This window comes from Ipomoea triloba, chromosome 8 (assembly GCF_003576645.1).
Source record: "Ipomoea triloba cultivar NCNSP0323 chromosome 8, ASM357664v1".
NCBI classification, from domain to species: Eukaryota; Viridiplantae; Streptophyta; class Magnoliopsida; order Solanales; family Convolvulaceae; genus Ipomoea; species Ipomoea triloba.
Window position 1 is genome coordinate 9,015,521 of NC_044923.1, and position 16,782 is coordinate 9,032,302.

A 16,782-nucleotide genomic window follows, 5' to 3' on the forward strand; every position below is an offset into this window, starting at 1 on the left:
TTAGTTCTCAAAATAGACCCATTGGAGTTGGGAAATGGAGTGAAAAAGCTTTAAAGCAAGCTTTTGTCCCACATTGGTTTGGGAAGTGGGTTTGCACTACTATTTATACAAGAGCCTTTCTAAAATTTATTGAATTTTATAGCATAGAAGCTCTCTCTCACGCGCGTGGATTGCAAATCAAATCCCAAAATGAGCTTGAAAAGGCTTGACTCATGTACGTCGGCACCTTGGATCCTTCACTTCTTTTTGGTTTCAAACCAAATTGCGGTGTGATTAATTTTTCCATAAAATTAAATCCTTGTACTAGTTTCGTACTAGTAGTGTTGGGATCATTTTTCCGTAAAATATATCCCATTATTTGTATTATATATATATTTTGATTATATGTATACAGTTTTCAAACTATATATTTTTTTCGAGATTTATAATATTTATATATATTATTTTTGCGTAAAATTGACTTATTCTGTCTTACAGAAGCTAATGTTATCAAACACTTTTAAGTATAATTAGTTTAACAGCTCTTCAGATTTCATCTTTGAGCTTATAACTTTTCAATTTTAAATAATTTTTCAACTTTCAGCTACCTTTTGAATAAGGTTTGTCTCTATGTTTTGACATCATAAAAAATGTGGACATAATGTAATTTATTACCAAATTTGCATCAGCAAGTAGATTATTGAGTAGCTAGAGATTCGAAACAATTCACAAAACTCAAGACAGAAAATATACCAAACAACACAAGCATAGGGGATCAGTAATGCTGAAATCCAGTGCGCGCAGCTCAACTCTCAATGTCAAGGACAAATCGAAACTTGACGTCATTCTTTGCAAGCCTATCAAAGGCTTCATTTATTTTGTTAATAGGGACAATATCTATGTCAGGCAACACCTCATATTTTTCACAGAACTCCATCATCTCTTCAATTTCCTCCACACTTCCAATTATGCTTCCCTTTATCGTTCTCTTGCCTGTGAAGTAAACAAAGAATTTGAAAAATTAGTTTTTTTTTTTTGTGTGTAATAATTAATGCTTAACCGTATATCAAACATCAAGTGTATGTACAGAATTGCACTTTAAAAATCTTTGAAAGTTTTTAAAAGTCTTGATTGAATATACCCCCTAAATTCAATATGCCGTTTCAATAATTGTTCATCATAATTGCACTCAACGTTCATTAAAAACATAAATCTAGGTGATATTTACCACTATAATATAACAACTCATGAAAAATGCTATTTTTGCCCTACTAAAATCATGTAATAACATTCAATCAGCTAGCTCCTTGATGTTGCAATTTAATAAAGAAACTTTTTTATTTCCATAAGGTACACTTGAACTGATCAACCCGACCCACATAGGTTAATAACGAATCTATACTATATATAAAAATAATATCCTCCTCCAAAATTTTCCCGCCCAAACGTAGGGGTGTTTTAGTAATATGGTAATTATTATTATTATTATTATTATTATTATTATTATTAATTATTGGTTGTAATTCGTTATTAGTAATTATGGTAATGATAATTAGTAATTATGATAATTATTATGATAGAATTTAGTTTTAATTCAAGTAAGGTAATGTTAATTAGTAATTATGGCAATTAGTAATTATGATAAAATAGAATAGAATAGAATAGAATTATAAACATTCCCACTGCTTAAATTCCACGGGTTTCTGATCATAAAATAAAATTTTATGAAAAATTAACAAAATTTCATTTATAGAATTAATAAGGTAATAATTTCATTTAGAATTAATAATTAAAAATGTTAAGTAATTAATTATACATTCCTTTTGAAAAAATTAACAAATTTATAATTCTCACCATTTCTACCTATAAATACAATGCATTGTTGATTTTGAAAATCATAATTCTTCAATTTGCATTTTATGTCTCTTCTTCCCGTTTTCTGTGAAATCATATCTTGGCGGCTCTCTCATTTTCTTCTTCCACCGCCCTGTAAATAGAATGGATTGGTGTTGCATCCATTATAATATTGATTACAATATCACTTTACAATACCGATTTTAAGATAATAATTTTTTGTTGTAGCACAAGATTGCTTTTGTTTTAATACTTTGACGTTAGTCTCAATATTTATACTTCAATTTATGTATGTGTATGAAATATTTGTTGCAGTATGAACACATAGTGTTGCTGGAGTTGCTAAACAAGGGTCATCTAGAGCCGGAGAACGAAGAAGATATGCAAAGGAGTCGGTGACGACGGTGATGTTTTTGGAAATCAATAAAAGAATAGCATACTTTTTAATTGTAAAATTCAGCGTTTCCTTAAAATATTTCTGTATTTTATTTTGAAATAATTATTAAATTTTATATCATTTACGATATTGTATGGCATATATATATATATATATATATATATATATATCCCTCCTCATTTTCTTCTTCTTCTTAACTTTTTTAATCCATTTTATTAATACCTAATAATAATTACCATAAATACTTATTAATAAATGTAAATTTATATTAGATAATTATATTAATTATTAAAGAAAATATAATTTAATTGTACTATGGAAACATTATTTGTAATAATTTCGATTTAATAATATTATATCTTAGTTATAAAAATTCGATCTACCTAATAATTTTAATATTACAAGGGATACAATAAATATCATAAATAATGTTTAATAATTGTCAAGTTGTATTTGGCAATAAAAACTAATACTTAATTATTAAGTCAATTATAAAAAGTTTTGTACCTATAGACACTATTTTTAATTATTTCGGTTTAATAAAATTATATCTTGTTTATAAAAATTTAAAGTAATACTTTTAGTACTACGAATGTGACTAAGGATTATATTAATTATTAAGGATATGTATTTAGCTTGGTAATAAAAAGACTTCAAAAATATGAATTATAGTAGCATGGTAATCAATTAGTAAAAATAATTATATTAGACAATCTAATTAATAATTTACTTTTTAAATTATTTTTTTAATGATACAATATTTTCCTAAAGTATATACACAAATTATACTAATAAATATAGTGTTAAAAGTATATATATATATATATATATATATATATATATATATATATATGCCATAAAAGTATCATAATAATTAAATGGAAGAATGAGAATATAATTTATTTTGTAATAATGTTATACCTTACACATAAAATAAGTATATTAGGCAATTATGCTAATATATAATTAATATTTATTTACATTCATTTTGGCAGTTATTACAAAAAAAATTAATTTCTTATAACTGCCGAAATTAATGTACCTACATATTAATTATCTATTAGCAAAATTGCCTAATATACTTATTTTATATTTAATGTATAATATTATTAATAGAAAATAAATTATATTTCCATTCTTCCATTTAATTATTATGATACTTTTATGGTTATATATTTATTTATTTATACTTAAGGTATAATATTATAAGAACGTAGAAAATAAAATATTCTTTCTATTTTTCTGTGTAATTACTATGATAATTTTATGCTACTTTCTCTCTTTATATTTTTATACTTAAAGAATAATAAAAGTATAATTACACAATATTTTTTTACAAACATAATTACAGAATATTAGTTTAATTGACTAATATTTATTATGATAATTATAGTAATAATTACCATAATAATAGTATAAATACAATTATATATATATATATATATATATATATTATACTTAAGGTATAATACTTTGAGAACAAAATGAATTCGCATTCTTATGTATTTCTATACTTAAAGTATAAAATTATAATTGTACAATATTAGTATAATTACCTAATAATTATTATGCTAAATAACTAAAATATTAATCACACATATATTAGTATAATTGACTAATAAATGTTATGATAATTAAGCTAATAATTATATAAATATTAATATAATTATAATTAAACATGGATTGTTAGATTTTTATTTTATAATTACGCACGCACGCGCGCGCGCGCACACACACATACATACATACATATATATATATATATATATATATATATATATATATATATAATTACATAGATATTACTATAATTACAATTAAACATGAGGTGTTGGATTTTATTTTATAATTACAATTAATTTTTTGATTATATGTGTGTGTGTGTGAGAGATCGAGAGAGAGATAGAGAGAGAAAACAAAATAAACAATCATTCATATTCTTTCGTGTAATTACTATGGTAATCTCTCAATGTATATTTTTTATATATACTTAAGGTATAACAGTGTAATTGTATAATATTAATTTAATTATTTGATCATTATTATGGTAATTAATGAATAATTGCATACCTATTAGTATAATTGAATAATAATAATTATGCTAATTAAGTTAATAAATACACGAATGTTAGTATAGATTTAGCTAAACATAGGTTGTTGTATTTAGTTTTATAATAATTACAATTAAATTATTTCTCTTTTTAATCATATTTATTTTAGTAATAATATAATTATACATAGATTTTTTCAAGATAATTGCAGACAAATCATATATTGTTCAATTAATTGAGTGATACTTTTCCTCAAAAAAAATTGAGTGATACTTTTGCATTAATCTTAAAATAAAATAAATGTACACTTTCAAATATTAAAATTGTTTACAATTTCATTTTTTATTTTATTGTCTAATTATAAACTAAAAAAAGTGTAAATTGAGATAGGAGCGAAATTGATTTTTCAGATTGAGTGAGAGGGGGAACGGTTGTGGTAGAGGTGGGTAAATTATGCTATGAACCAGAGTCCACTTTGCAAGGTGGACTCGGGTCAATGTTCATAATTTTAGAACTCTATGTTTATCAGTGTATTTTTTTTAAAATGTTAATAAATAAATTAGCTTATCCAATGTATTCTTTTTATTATTCCAAGCTATACAATTTTCATCCGATTACCATATTATTTGCAAACATAATTATTTTACTCTAAGAAGTCTAATTATAACACGTTAAAAAAATTAACCAAATTAATTACACAAATAAAACCCTAAGGATAAATAAAGTATAACCTAAAGAGCCAAATTTTGACATGTTTAGGTAGAATTATAGCTCTTAACATATTATACAGCCCAACTGTTAGGCAAAAACACACAACAAATAAAACATGTCCACAAATCAAACATTCATGAAATAAGGTTAATCTATACACTTAAAAAAAAAAAGCAGAGTTAATCTATACATGCTTGCTTTCGAAATATCTTATAATCCATGAAGTACTAAGGTTCTGGATATTTGACTCCAGTAATTCTGAAATAAAGCACTAAAAAGTTGTAATTTTAGACAATTTACTTCATTAGTGATGTAAATTAAAATAAGTATAAAAATTTACAATAACAATATATACTATAATATCAATGTCATCTACAAAAAGATTTTCAATAATGTGTAATTCAAAACAGTTACATTGATATACTATTATGTTTTCTTTTTATACAAAGATGACAAAATTGCTATATATTAACACATAAAATATATCATCCGTATAAATAATTTCTATAACTGAGTTGCTGGACAACGAGATAATTAGCCCAATTAATACAAATCATAAACATTGATATATAAAATGTCTAAAGTTTCAGCATCGAATGCATATATATACACATTGGCTATTAATTATGTAATTATTTGCTCAAATTCAAACAATGATAACATCAGAAAACATAATCGATCAAATATTATAATTTATATAATTGTATATCGGTCTAAATATTCTAAACATATTATAGCAAATCCATTCCGTGCAACGCATGGGCGGAAATACTAGTTCACATAATAATCAAACACAAAACAAAAACGTACAAATACAAAAATGGCATGTAAGATATAAGAAGTGATTTTTTGCAACAAAATGCAGCATTACTCCTAATTTATTTTGGAGTTAATTCCATTTTTTATCCTAAATTTATAGGTGACAATTCACTTTTATTCCATTTTTTTTTCAAAATATTCACCTTTTGTCCTTGTATTATTATGGCATGATCATTTTTTGTGCCCATCAATAAAATCATTTATATTCCATAAAATACAATGGCATTTAAGTCTTCAATTATGAATTTTTTTTAAAAAAAAATAAAAATAAAAATAGCTGGTGAACCCACTTTATATATAAAAAAAAATGTTTGAAATGTCATTATATTTAACAACATTTCAATAGTTTTATTGACGGAGGACAAAAAATGGTTATACCAAGGCCACAATAATACTAGGACTAAAGGGGAATGTTCTGAAAAAATAAAAAAAATAAAAAAAAGAATTAAAAGTGGACTACCACTTATAAATTTAGGACCAAAACTGAAATGAATTCTTTATTTTGATTGTAATGAGTATTTATATAAATATGGAATATGATGAACATATACTAAAATATAATAGAGTCAGTAGTATTAAACAAAATATAAATATGGAATATAATTTGCGAGAAGCAATTATGAAAAGCATATCTAACTCTATACATCCTCACACAAGAGTGTTGCACAAAGTCAAAGAAACTATAACTACTCTAATTCAAACAAAACAAGGAGAAAGTTTTGAATAAAAACAATAGAAAGATAATTGGAAAACGAAGAATGTTACCATATATCAAATCATTTGAAGGGAAATCGATTGGTTTAGATGGTGCACCAACAATAGCCAAGGTGCCATCTACTTTCAATAGCTCAATGTAAGGTCCAATAGAGTGGTTTGCAGATACAGTGTCCAAAATGAAGTCTAGACTTCTTCTCTTCCACTGGAAAATTTTAAAATAACCTAATATGTAATGAGCCAAAAAAAATATATGCAAAATAATAATTATAAAAATAAAACTTAAAAAAGACTAAATTGATTAGACAACATATTGTTCTTGAATCTACCTTAATTAGAATATGGATCTTATATTGATCTCTATAACCTAACATAGGCAAGATAGTTATTACTACTTTTTTTTTTTAATACAACTAACTCTATTACATTGTAGTATCTGTTCAAACATACTACTTTCTCAACCTAGAACTCATGACCGAGCTACTACTTTGCCATCTGAGCTCAAGGTGCGGGTGCTATTACTACATACTTCCAATGGTTTTTTTTTAGTACTAGACTCTGTTACAATGTAATATCTGTTCATAGCTTCTTTCTCAACCTACTGAAGCACAAATAGTCAAACCCACTCCCATCATCCATGTGGGAGTGTAAACCGGGAGACCGAGTGCCACTAGACCACAAGATCTTTGGGGATGGTTATTTAGTTAATATGTAATAAACACAATAATATGCTAGCCGATTACTTTTGACGGGCTCCAAGCAGCACATGGACTATGGACCATGGACCATGGACCATAGTCTTCTCTAATATCAAATTAAAGCATATATATATTTCATCTTAAATAAAAAACTAAGCTGATCATTGGACTACACATTTATATATATATATATATATATATATTGTATGTTAAACAAACAATCCACTATAAATATGAGATAAGCATGCACCTGCATTTTTGTTGGGTCAGTGCTCAATATAAAATCATCTGCTCCCAATTTCTGAATTGCCAATTCTTTCTTAGAAGGAGAGGTACTAATGACAGTGACTTGGTGCCCAAAAGCCTTGCCAAATTTGACAGCCATGTGACCTAAACCACCTAAACCAATCACTCCAATTCTTTTCCCAGGGTAGTCCAATATGTTGCTATTTTTCATAGCACCGTACACCGTTATCCCTGCTCCTAGCAACGGTGCTGCTCTCTCAAGTGGAAGCTTCTCTGGTATGTGCACACAATACCTGCATTATTACACAAATAATTAATTAATTAAATTAAATCAAGATCAAGTTGCAAAGTTCTTGTGATATATAACCCTTAAACTGATAATTTTAAACTTTGTATATAATCTTGCCACTCCTAATTTTGCTTTTACATGGATGGCAAAAATATGTGAAATTTAAGACAGATTTAATAAGTATAGTAACATTATCGAGACACTAAAATATCCACTATAGTGCCCAATTTATGGTGATATTTGTAACATATAATAGGACTGGAGTTACATGCAATTGTTATAACATGGACATGGGATTGTGGATTCTAGTTCAAAAATTATGTATCTACAGTTAACATATTATGTTCATTTAGTTAATAAATTATGCGCATGTAAATAAATTCAAGACACATAGTATGTTAACTATAAACACATAATTTGTTTAGAAAATATGTTAACTGCAAATTATGTGTTTGTAGTTAACATATTATGTATTAACTTCAGACACATAATCTGAATATTATTTTGGATTTGGATTCACAATGCAAGGTGAACCATGGTCCATATATGGTATAATTTGCTAGTTACATCTTAGTACACCAACTTGGACGGAAAACGAAATATTTCAGTCGGAAAAGAAGTTTTCATCCAACATACCAACAAAATTGAAGGTTCAAAAAAACCTCAGTCGGAAATTCCGTCCAAATTCGCGCTTTGGACGGAAATTCCGTCTAACTTTCTGTCCAATCATCTGATCTTTAACGGAGGAATGTTGAGACTTTTATTAAAATACCGACCAAAATTATGGTTGGACAGAAATGTTAGACGGAAACGGCGAGATTTCCAGCAGTGGTATGTACTATCTTACAGACCGGTATGTACTATCTTACAGACCAACGGTGAATTTTACCCAAACAACAAATATAAATTTACCTAAGACATGAAAACCTCTTCCAAATTGTTATAATTTCATGATTTTACCTATGATCTGCTACAATCATTTTGGAGTAACCTCCGTACGTGACAGTACCATCTGAAGCAACACTATTGTAAACGGGGCGCATTTGGTCGCAGTAGTTCTCTCTTGAGGTATTGCAGAGCTCACAGTCCAAACATGAAGAAAATACATAACCTAAACCAACCCTATCCCCAATCTTGAAATTGCTCACATTGCTTCCAGTCTTTGTTATAATCCCTACAATTTCGTACCTGAAATTAAGAACAAAATAATTTAATTAATGCAAAGTATATATTATGATAGGGCAAAAGCATTTTTAGTCAAGTTATTATTTGTAAATCTAATCTTTTTTCTTGGGTGTATACTAGATAAATACGCTCCTATGTGATTAAATTGTAATAAGAAGACCCTATGCAAGATGTTCGATCAAAATGATGTTGACAATAATCAAACTCATATATACCTGACTTTCAGTTAAAAGAATCATTTCGGATTTTCGGGATATACGCTATTGTTAATGTTACTCTCAACTCTCAAGTACTGTATTACTTAAATTTCACTATTTTGAATTTTTAGTCCTTTTGTTAATTTTGTTTTAAATTTCACTTGTATTCTAGTTCCTTATATGACTTATATCAGCCTTACTTTCATTTTTAACATGGATAATCGAAACACGTACAAAATTTATGGCAAAACTAACAAATACATGTGATGATGACATGGAGATCAAAATAGTCACTTTATAGGATTTGATAGTTTTTTTTTTTATTTTTATTTAAGGATTTGATAGTTAAATATCAGATTTATAACACTATACAACATAACATAACAGAGGGACTGCACTACAAATCATTACTATTTTAAAACCAAAATTGATTTTTTTTCCCCTAATTATGATGTTTCTCCTGAATATTATGGAAAAAACCTATATTATGGAAAAAAAAATATAGTGGTATTTGATAAATAGTTTATAGTTCTGATTAGGCTAGTGGATTTGACTAGTTGATAATATTAGCTGAGTGTAGAAAAGTGATTACAGGCAAAATTACTTTTTTAAAAAGCTTATCAGAAAAAACTGCATTGAGTAGTGTTTTGAATTTTAGTATTTTAGAGAAATAAACTGTTATAAAAAGCTCATCAATCAAACACTCATATTGATTATTTAAAGTCAAACAACTAATAGTGATCAAATAAATTAAAATTGACTAATAAGCTAATTATGTTACCAAACATGATCATAATAAACCGTTTTTGTAAAGTAGACTTGTTATGGGATGTAATTACCCAGGAACAATAGGATACGTGGTGTTTTCCCAGTCATTTTTGGCAAAATGAACATCAGTTTGACACATTCCGCAATACATGATCTTGATAGTCACGTCGTTGACGCCATTTTCCCTTGACATCCATTATTGAAGGAAAAGAAGTTAGATGAAAGTATAAATTGACACTTCAACGGTGAAGAAAATAATAATTTGATATGCTAAATAATAGCATTGCATGGAATTTAAAATTATAAATTTATAGATAAATAATCTTACAGTTTAAGTTTCAAAAAAAAAAAAAAAGAAATTAACAAATTATTATATGGACTATGGTTCACAGACTGCTACGTGAGTTATAAAAAAAAAATACATTATTTGTATACTGAATGTATATTATATAAAATGATATGATTTTAATGTTCAAATAATTTATTTTTCTTAATACAAAATACATTTTAATATTCTAAAAATACATTATTTGTCTATTGAATGTACATTATTTGATAGTACACAAAATATATAATATATACTTTCAGTACTCAAATAATATACTTTCAAATAATGCGTGTTATGTACACAAATAATGTACGGAGTATTTTTTATTCATGGTACACACAACAATAATGATTGTCACTTCTTACTTTCATCTTCTATTTCAGTATTTCCTCTTACGAATCCTTGATTTAGACACTTTTTCTACAACTAACATGATGAAAATATTTTATTTTTAGTTGTCATATTATGGAGTAAAAGTGAGAGAGTGGAATTTGAGAGTAAATGTATTATTATTTTCAAAAAAAAAAAGAGAGTAAATGTATTATAACTCATATATTAGTTGTGGAAAACAATCAAACATGGATGCCTTACAGTACGCATGTAAAATCATAATGTACCTTCGCGTGAATATAAACGGCTTTAACTTTCCGGTAGCATCGTGAGCTGCCCAGCCTAGCACTTTCCGTGCATGATTGGTAGCTTCCGTAGCCATTAATTAGCGGGGGGAAAGAACGTGGGAGAATGTATGATAACTACTATTGTAGTGGTGATATGCTAAATGATGAATGGTTCCTTAGCTTTTTATAATGAATAGTGGGATGAATAACAAATTTTAATCAAATATTTTATCACATAATTAATTTGGATTGGAATCAATTCGTTCTAAAGAAGTTAATAAATATAAAATGAGTTGCCAAGAAACTTGTGGTCCAGTGGCACCAAGCTCCTTCATATGAGAGGTTAAAGTAATCTATACTTCTATACTATATATAAAAGCATTATCCTCTTCCAAAATTTCCCGCCCAAACGTAGGGGCATTTTAGTACTATGGTAATTATTATTCTAATTATAATTAATTAATATTATTTTATCATAATATTAGTAATTATGGTAATCATAATATGTTATATATAGTATAGATTGGTAATTAGTTATTAGTAATTATGGTAATTATTATGATAGTATATTTGTATTTTATAGATTAATACATATACGTGCATTAATGTAATAGTGTAAATGTGTAATAACATTGAAAAATGTTTATAGTAATTAATTATTATGATAGTATATTTATATTTTTATAGATTAATACATATACGTGCATTAATGTAATACCACTCAAAATTGTTTATGGTAATTAATGCATTAATGTAATACCACTCAAAATTGTTTATGGTAATTAATTATTATGATAGTATATTTATATTTTTGTTTATGGTAATTAATTATTATGATAGTATATTTATATTTTTATAGATTAATACATATACGTGCATTAATGTAATACCACTCAAAATTGTTTATGGTAATTAATGCATTAATGTAATACCACTCAAAATTGTTTATGGTAATTAATTATTATGATAGTATATTTATATTTTTGTTTATGGTAATTAATTATTATGATAGTATATTTATATTTTATAGATTAATACATATACGTGCATTAATGTAATACCACTCAAAATTGTTTATAGTAAATAATTATTATGATAGTATATTTATATTTTATAGATTAATACATATACGTGCATTAATGTAATACCACTGAAAATTGTTTATGGTAATTAATTATTATGATAGTATATTTATATTTTATAGATTAATACATATACGTGCATTAATGTAATACCACTGAAAATTGTTTATGGTAATTAATTATTATGATAGTATATTTGTATTTTATAGATTAATACATATATATGCATTAATGTAATACCACTGACAAATGTTTATGGTATAGATTTATTTATTTATTTATTATGATAGAAAATAATAATCTATATATATATATATATATATATAATAATATATAAAAATATAATAGTTATAATGGTATGGAATTCTATTAATTATAATTGAATTCCATATATATTATATTCCAATACCTATTTGTTTATAATTCCATTTATTTATTACCAATTACCAATTATTACCAAAAGATATGTTATTATTACGTTAATTAATGGTGAAAACATATGAATGGCAATCAAATGAATTACCAATTACCAATTACCAATTATTACCAATTACCAATAATAGCTCTGCCTCTCTCTCTTTATGGCTATAAATACAAGAAGAAACCCAGTCAACCACCACCATCAATTTTAATCTCTCTTAGTTCTGTTGTTTTTCGTTTGTGAAAGCATCAATGTACATAGGAAGAACCACCCTTCTCCAAAAAAGTGTGACACGTTTTCTGTTTTTTTTTTTTTTTTTTTACTGTTCTTATCTTATCTTTTTTTTTTTTTGGTTAAATTCATTGCAGGTTCTTATATTTTGCAATCACAAGCACGGAAGTTAATTGTTGGTAGCCTTAATTGTCGAAAGGTAAGCTAATTTGTCAAATAACTACAACTTTTATTCTAAGTATTAGCTATTCTTTTTTAATTGATTTTTTTAATCTATTCGTTCATATTTGAAATCTTATATTTCCACCTCTCTTGATTCTTTAATTACAAATGTAGATATTTGGAGCCTAATAAGCAATGTGATGCAAATGATAATGGATCTGTTAAGAGATGTGAAAGTTGAAAAGCAATTAATAGAATATTTTCCTGTTGAAATCATTGTCATTTTATGTTTTTGGGCATTAAAGATTTCAAATTTTAAATTTGTGTAATTTGTTTAAATATTAACATTTCATGGTTTTACATTACTTTGAATATGCAGTTCTTTTATTCGTTTATTCATACCATGTTCAGAGGTGAAATTATAGTTCAAAAAAAGAATATTAAAAAATAATTAACTGAAAATTAAACGGCACGGAATTTAGGCCATTTGAAAAAGTAAATTAATATTAATATTTGATTGAAAATTGAACAAAAAAAGGAATTGAATTTATTTTGACAATTAAATTATTAAAATTATATTAATAATATTAATATTTATGAAGGAAAAAGAAAATGAATATATTAATATTTCATTGGAAATATAATTGGCAATTATATTTTTATAATTATATTACTTATTAATTATATGGAAATGAATATTAAAACATTTTTATGAATGAAAAAGAAAATAAATATTATACACAGGAATCTGTTATTAATATTATGTTACTAATGTTACTAATTGGCATAGGAATCATGCCAAATGAAAAATAAGATTAATAATAAAAATTCACTATAAATATAACATAGATTTCCCTCTGCAAAAATTAGTAACCACCAAATGAAATATTAGCACAAAATTATGAAGGAAAAAGAAATGGAAATGAATATATGAAGGAAAAATGAAATGAATATATTCATATTTCACGGGAAATATAATCAAAAATTATATTATAATAATTATAATTATATTAATTATTTAGAATGAGAAAAAAATAAATTTATTAATATTTCACTAAAAATATATTCAATTATATTTTTATAATTATATTACTTTTTAATCATATGAAAATTTAAAATAAATTGTTTATGAACGAAAAGAAAATAAATATTACTAATTGGCAAGGAATCTGTTATTAATATTTTCTTACTAATTGGCAAGGAATCAGGCCAATGAAAAAGGAATTGATGGAAAGCAATATTAATTCTTTTGATGAAGGAAAAAGGAAATGAATATACTAAAATGAAAATGGAATATTATGAAAAATAAAATGAATATATTAATATTTCACTGGAAATAGAACACAACTTTTCCCTACGAAAAAATTAGTAAACACCAAATGAATGATTAGGAAAAAATTATAAACGAAAAATGAATGTAAAATAATATTAATTCTTTTTATGAAGGAAAAAGGAAATAAATATATTCAAAAGGAAATGAAATATTAGGAAAAATGAAATCAACATATTAATATTTCACTAGAAATATAACACAACTTTCTCTACAAACAAATTAGTAACCACCAAATAAAATATTAGGAAAAATTATGAAGTAAAAAAGAATGGAAATGAATATTAATTTTTTTATGAAGGAAAAATGGAAATGAATATATTTATAAGGAAATGACATATTAGGAAAAACTAAAGGAATATATTAATATTTCACTGGAAATATAACACAACTTTCCATATGAAAAAATTAGTAACCAACAAATGAAATAATAGGAAAAAATTATGAAGGAAAAAGGAATGAAGATCAATATTAATTATTTTTATGAAGGAAAAATGAAATGAATATATTTAAAAGGAAATGAAATATTAGGAAAAACGATTTCACTGGAAATATAGCATAGCTTTCCCTACAAAAGCATTAGTAACCAACAAATGAAATATTACGAAAAAATTATGAAGGAAAAATGAATGACAATCAATAATTCTTTTTATAAAGGAAAAAGGAAATGAATATATTCAAAAGGAAATTAAAATATTAGGAAAACTAAAATGAATATATTAATATTTCATTGGAAATATAATATGCAATTATAATATTATAATTATATAAATTAAATATTAATTAATTAATTATATTAATTATTAATTATATTAATAAACAGTACTCCATAATAATTAATATTTATTAACTAGAAGGTTGAGCAATCCCCTCACCAACTTTAGATGTCGTTGATCAAATTAATTAGTACATGTGTGACATGAACACTGCAGAAGGTCGAACATATTTAATATATAATAATAATAATAATTTTTGTATATACGAATTGATTTCCTATTAACGAAAAATAATTAATTTAGTGTAATTGACTAATAATAATTGCCTAATAATTAAGCTAAATATTGGTCGTTGAATTTATTTTTATATTCCATAATAATTAAAGTTAAATTATTTCTCATTTTTTCATATTTATTTTTGTAATAATCTAATTACTTAAGTTATATTAAATATAGATCTTTTTAAGATAATTGTAAACAAACAAGTCATATATTATTCAATTAATTGAGTGATACTTTTGCACTAATCTTATAATCAAATAAATGTACATATTCAATATTATATTTTTAAAAAAAATAATTTTATCTTTAATTTTATTATCTAAATAGATAATACAAAAATTTATCCGTGAATCAAATTTGCTCTCATTCAAGCAAAGAAAATATCAGAAAACATAATCAATTCAACTAATTTCATCAATTGCACTATATAATATCCGATGTTATAATTTATATAATGGTATATTGATCTAAATATTCTTAAAATATTATAACAAATTCATTCCGTGCAACGCACGGGCGAAAATACTAGTTATGAGTAATACTGCATTGTAATAGAGTCAGTAGTATTAAAAAAAAATATAAAATGAGTTAATTTTACCATTTTATCCAAAGATTTACAAGTGTCCAAGGCAGACATAAATATCATTAGATGCAAGTTGGTTTTTGCAACAAATGAAAGGTAGATGGTTCCATTGAGAGACACAAAACAAGGTTAGTAGCAAAGGGTTTTAATCAAGTGCCTGGTCATGATTTCTTTGATATATTCAGTCTTGTGGTAAAACCTATAATTGGTTCTTTCCTTAGCTATTTCCTCTAGTTGGGATATTAGACAACTTGATGTTCATAATGCTTTTCTGAATGGAAATCTGTCTGAAACTGTTTACATGAAGCAACCCCTTGGTTATATTGATGCTCAGTATCCAGATCATGTTTCAAGCAACCCCTTGCTTGCTTGAAACAAGCTGGAATGGCAGAATGTAAAGCTTTATCTACTCTTATTCCTGTTTCGAAATCTATTCCATTCAGTGCAGATCTATATGAAGATCATACTCAATACAGAAGCCTGACAGAAGCACTAAAATATCTAACTATCACGCGTCCAGATTTGGCATTTGCAGTAAATCAATTATGTCAACACATGCATGCTCCTACAATATCAGATTGGGAGCAACTGAAAAGAGTCTTGAGTTATGTTAAAGGAACAGTTAATGTTGGTTTACATATAAGAAAGTCACCATCAAGAGAGCTTCATACTTTATCTGATTTTGACTGGGCTGGCTGTCCTCAAGATCATAAGTCTACTAGTGGCTATGCTATGTTCCTTGGGTCAAATCTTGTGTCTTGGGTCTGCAAGAAACAAAGAACGTAACTGTTGCCAGGTCTTCCACTAAGGCAGAATATAAGCCTCTAGCAAATGTTTGTGTTGATGACGTAATTAGGATTTTTTCTTTACTATGTGCGATTAATGTGTCTGGTATGTTTGTTCCCAAACTCTTGTGTGACAATCTTGGTGCTACATATATGTGTGCAAATCCCATCTTTCATGCAAGAACCAAGCACATGGAAATTGACTATCATTTTGTTAGAGATAGAGTTGCTAATGGGGATATTCAAATAAACTTTATTCAACAAAAGATCAACTTGTTGACATCTTTACAAAAGCATTACCTAGTTATAAATTTTCTTTTATTAGAGACAAGCTACA

General features: G+C 25.7%; 2 protein-coding genes across 2 annotated transcripts; one reads left to right on the forward strand and one right to left on the reverse strand.

Moving 5' to 3' along the window:
• Window positions 1-784: 784 nt before the first annotated feature.
• LOC116026903 (probable cinnamyl alcohol dehydrogenase 6) lies at window positions 785-10,948 on the reverse strand. The gene is made up of 6 exons (XM_031268330.1): window positions 10,854-10,948; window positions 9,980-10,093; window positions 8,719-8,946; window positions 7,474-7,762; window positions 6,577-6,730; window positions 785-972 (listed from the first exon to the last, which is right to left on the reverse strand). Exons 1-6 carry the CDS (start codon window positions 10,946-10,948, stop codon window positions 785-787), a joined length of 1,068 nt encoding a protein of 355 aa, XP_031124190.1.
• A 5,096-nt stretch (window positions 10,949-16,044) lies between these two features.
• On the forward strand, window positions 16,045-16,446 carry LOC116026904 (uncharacterized mitochondrial protein AtMg00810-like). The gene has a single exon (XM_031268331.1). The coding sequence runs from the start codon at window positions 16,045-16,047 to the stop codon at window positions 16,444-16,446; it is 402 nt and encodes a 133-aa protein (XP_031124191.1).
• The last annotated feature ends 336 nt before the right edge of the window (window positions 16,447-16,782 follow it).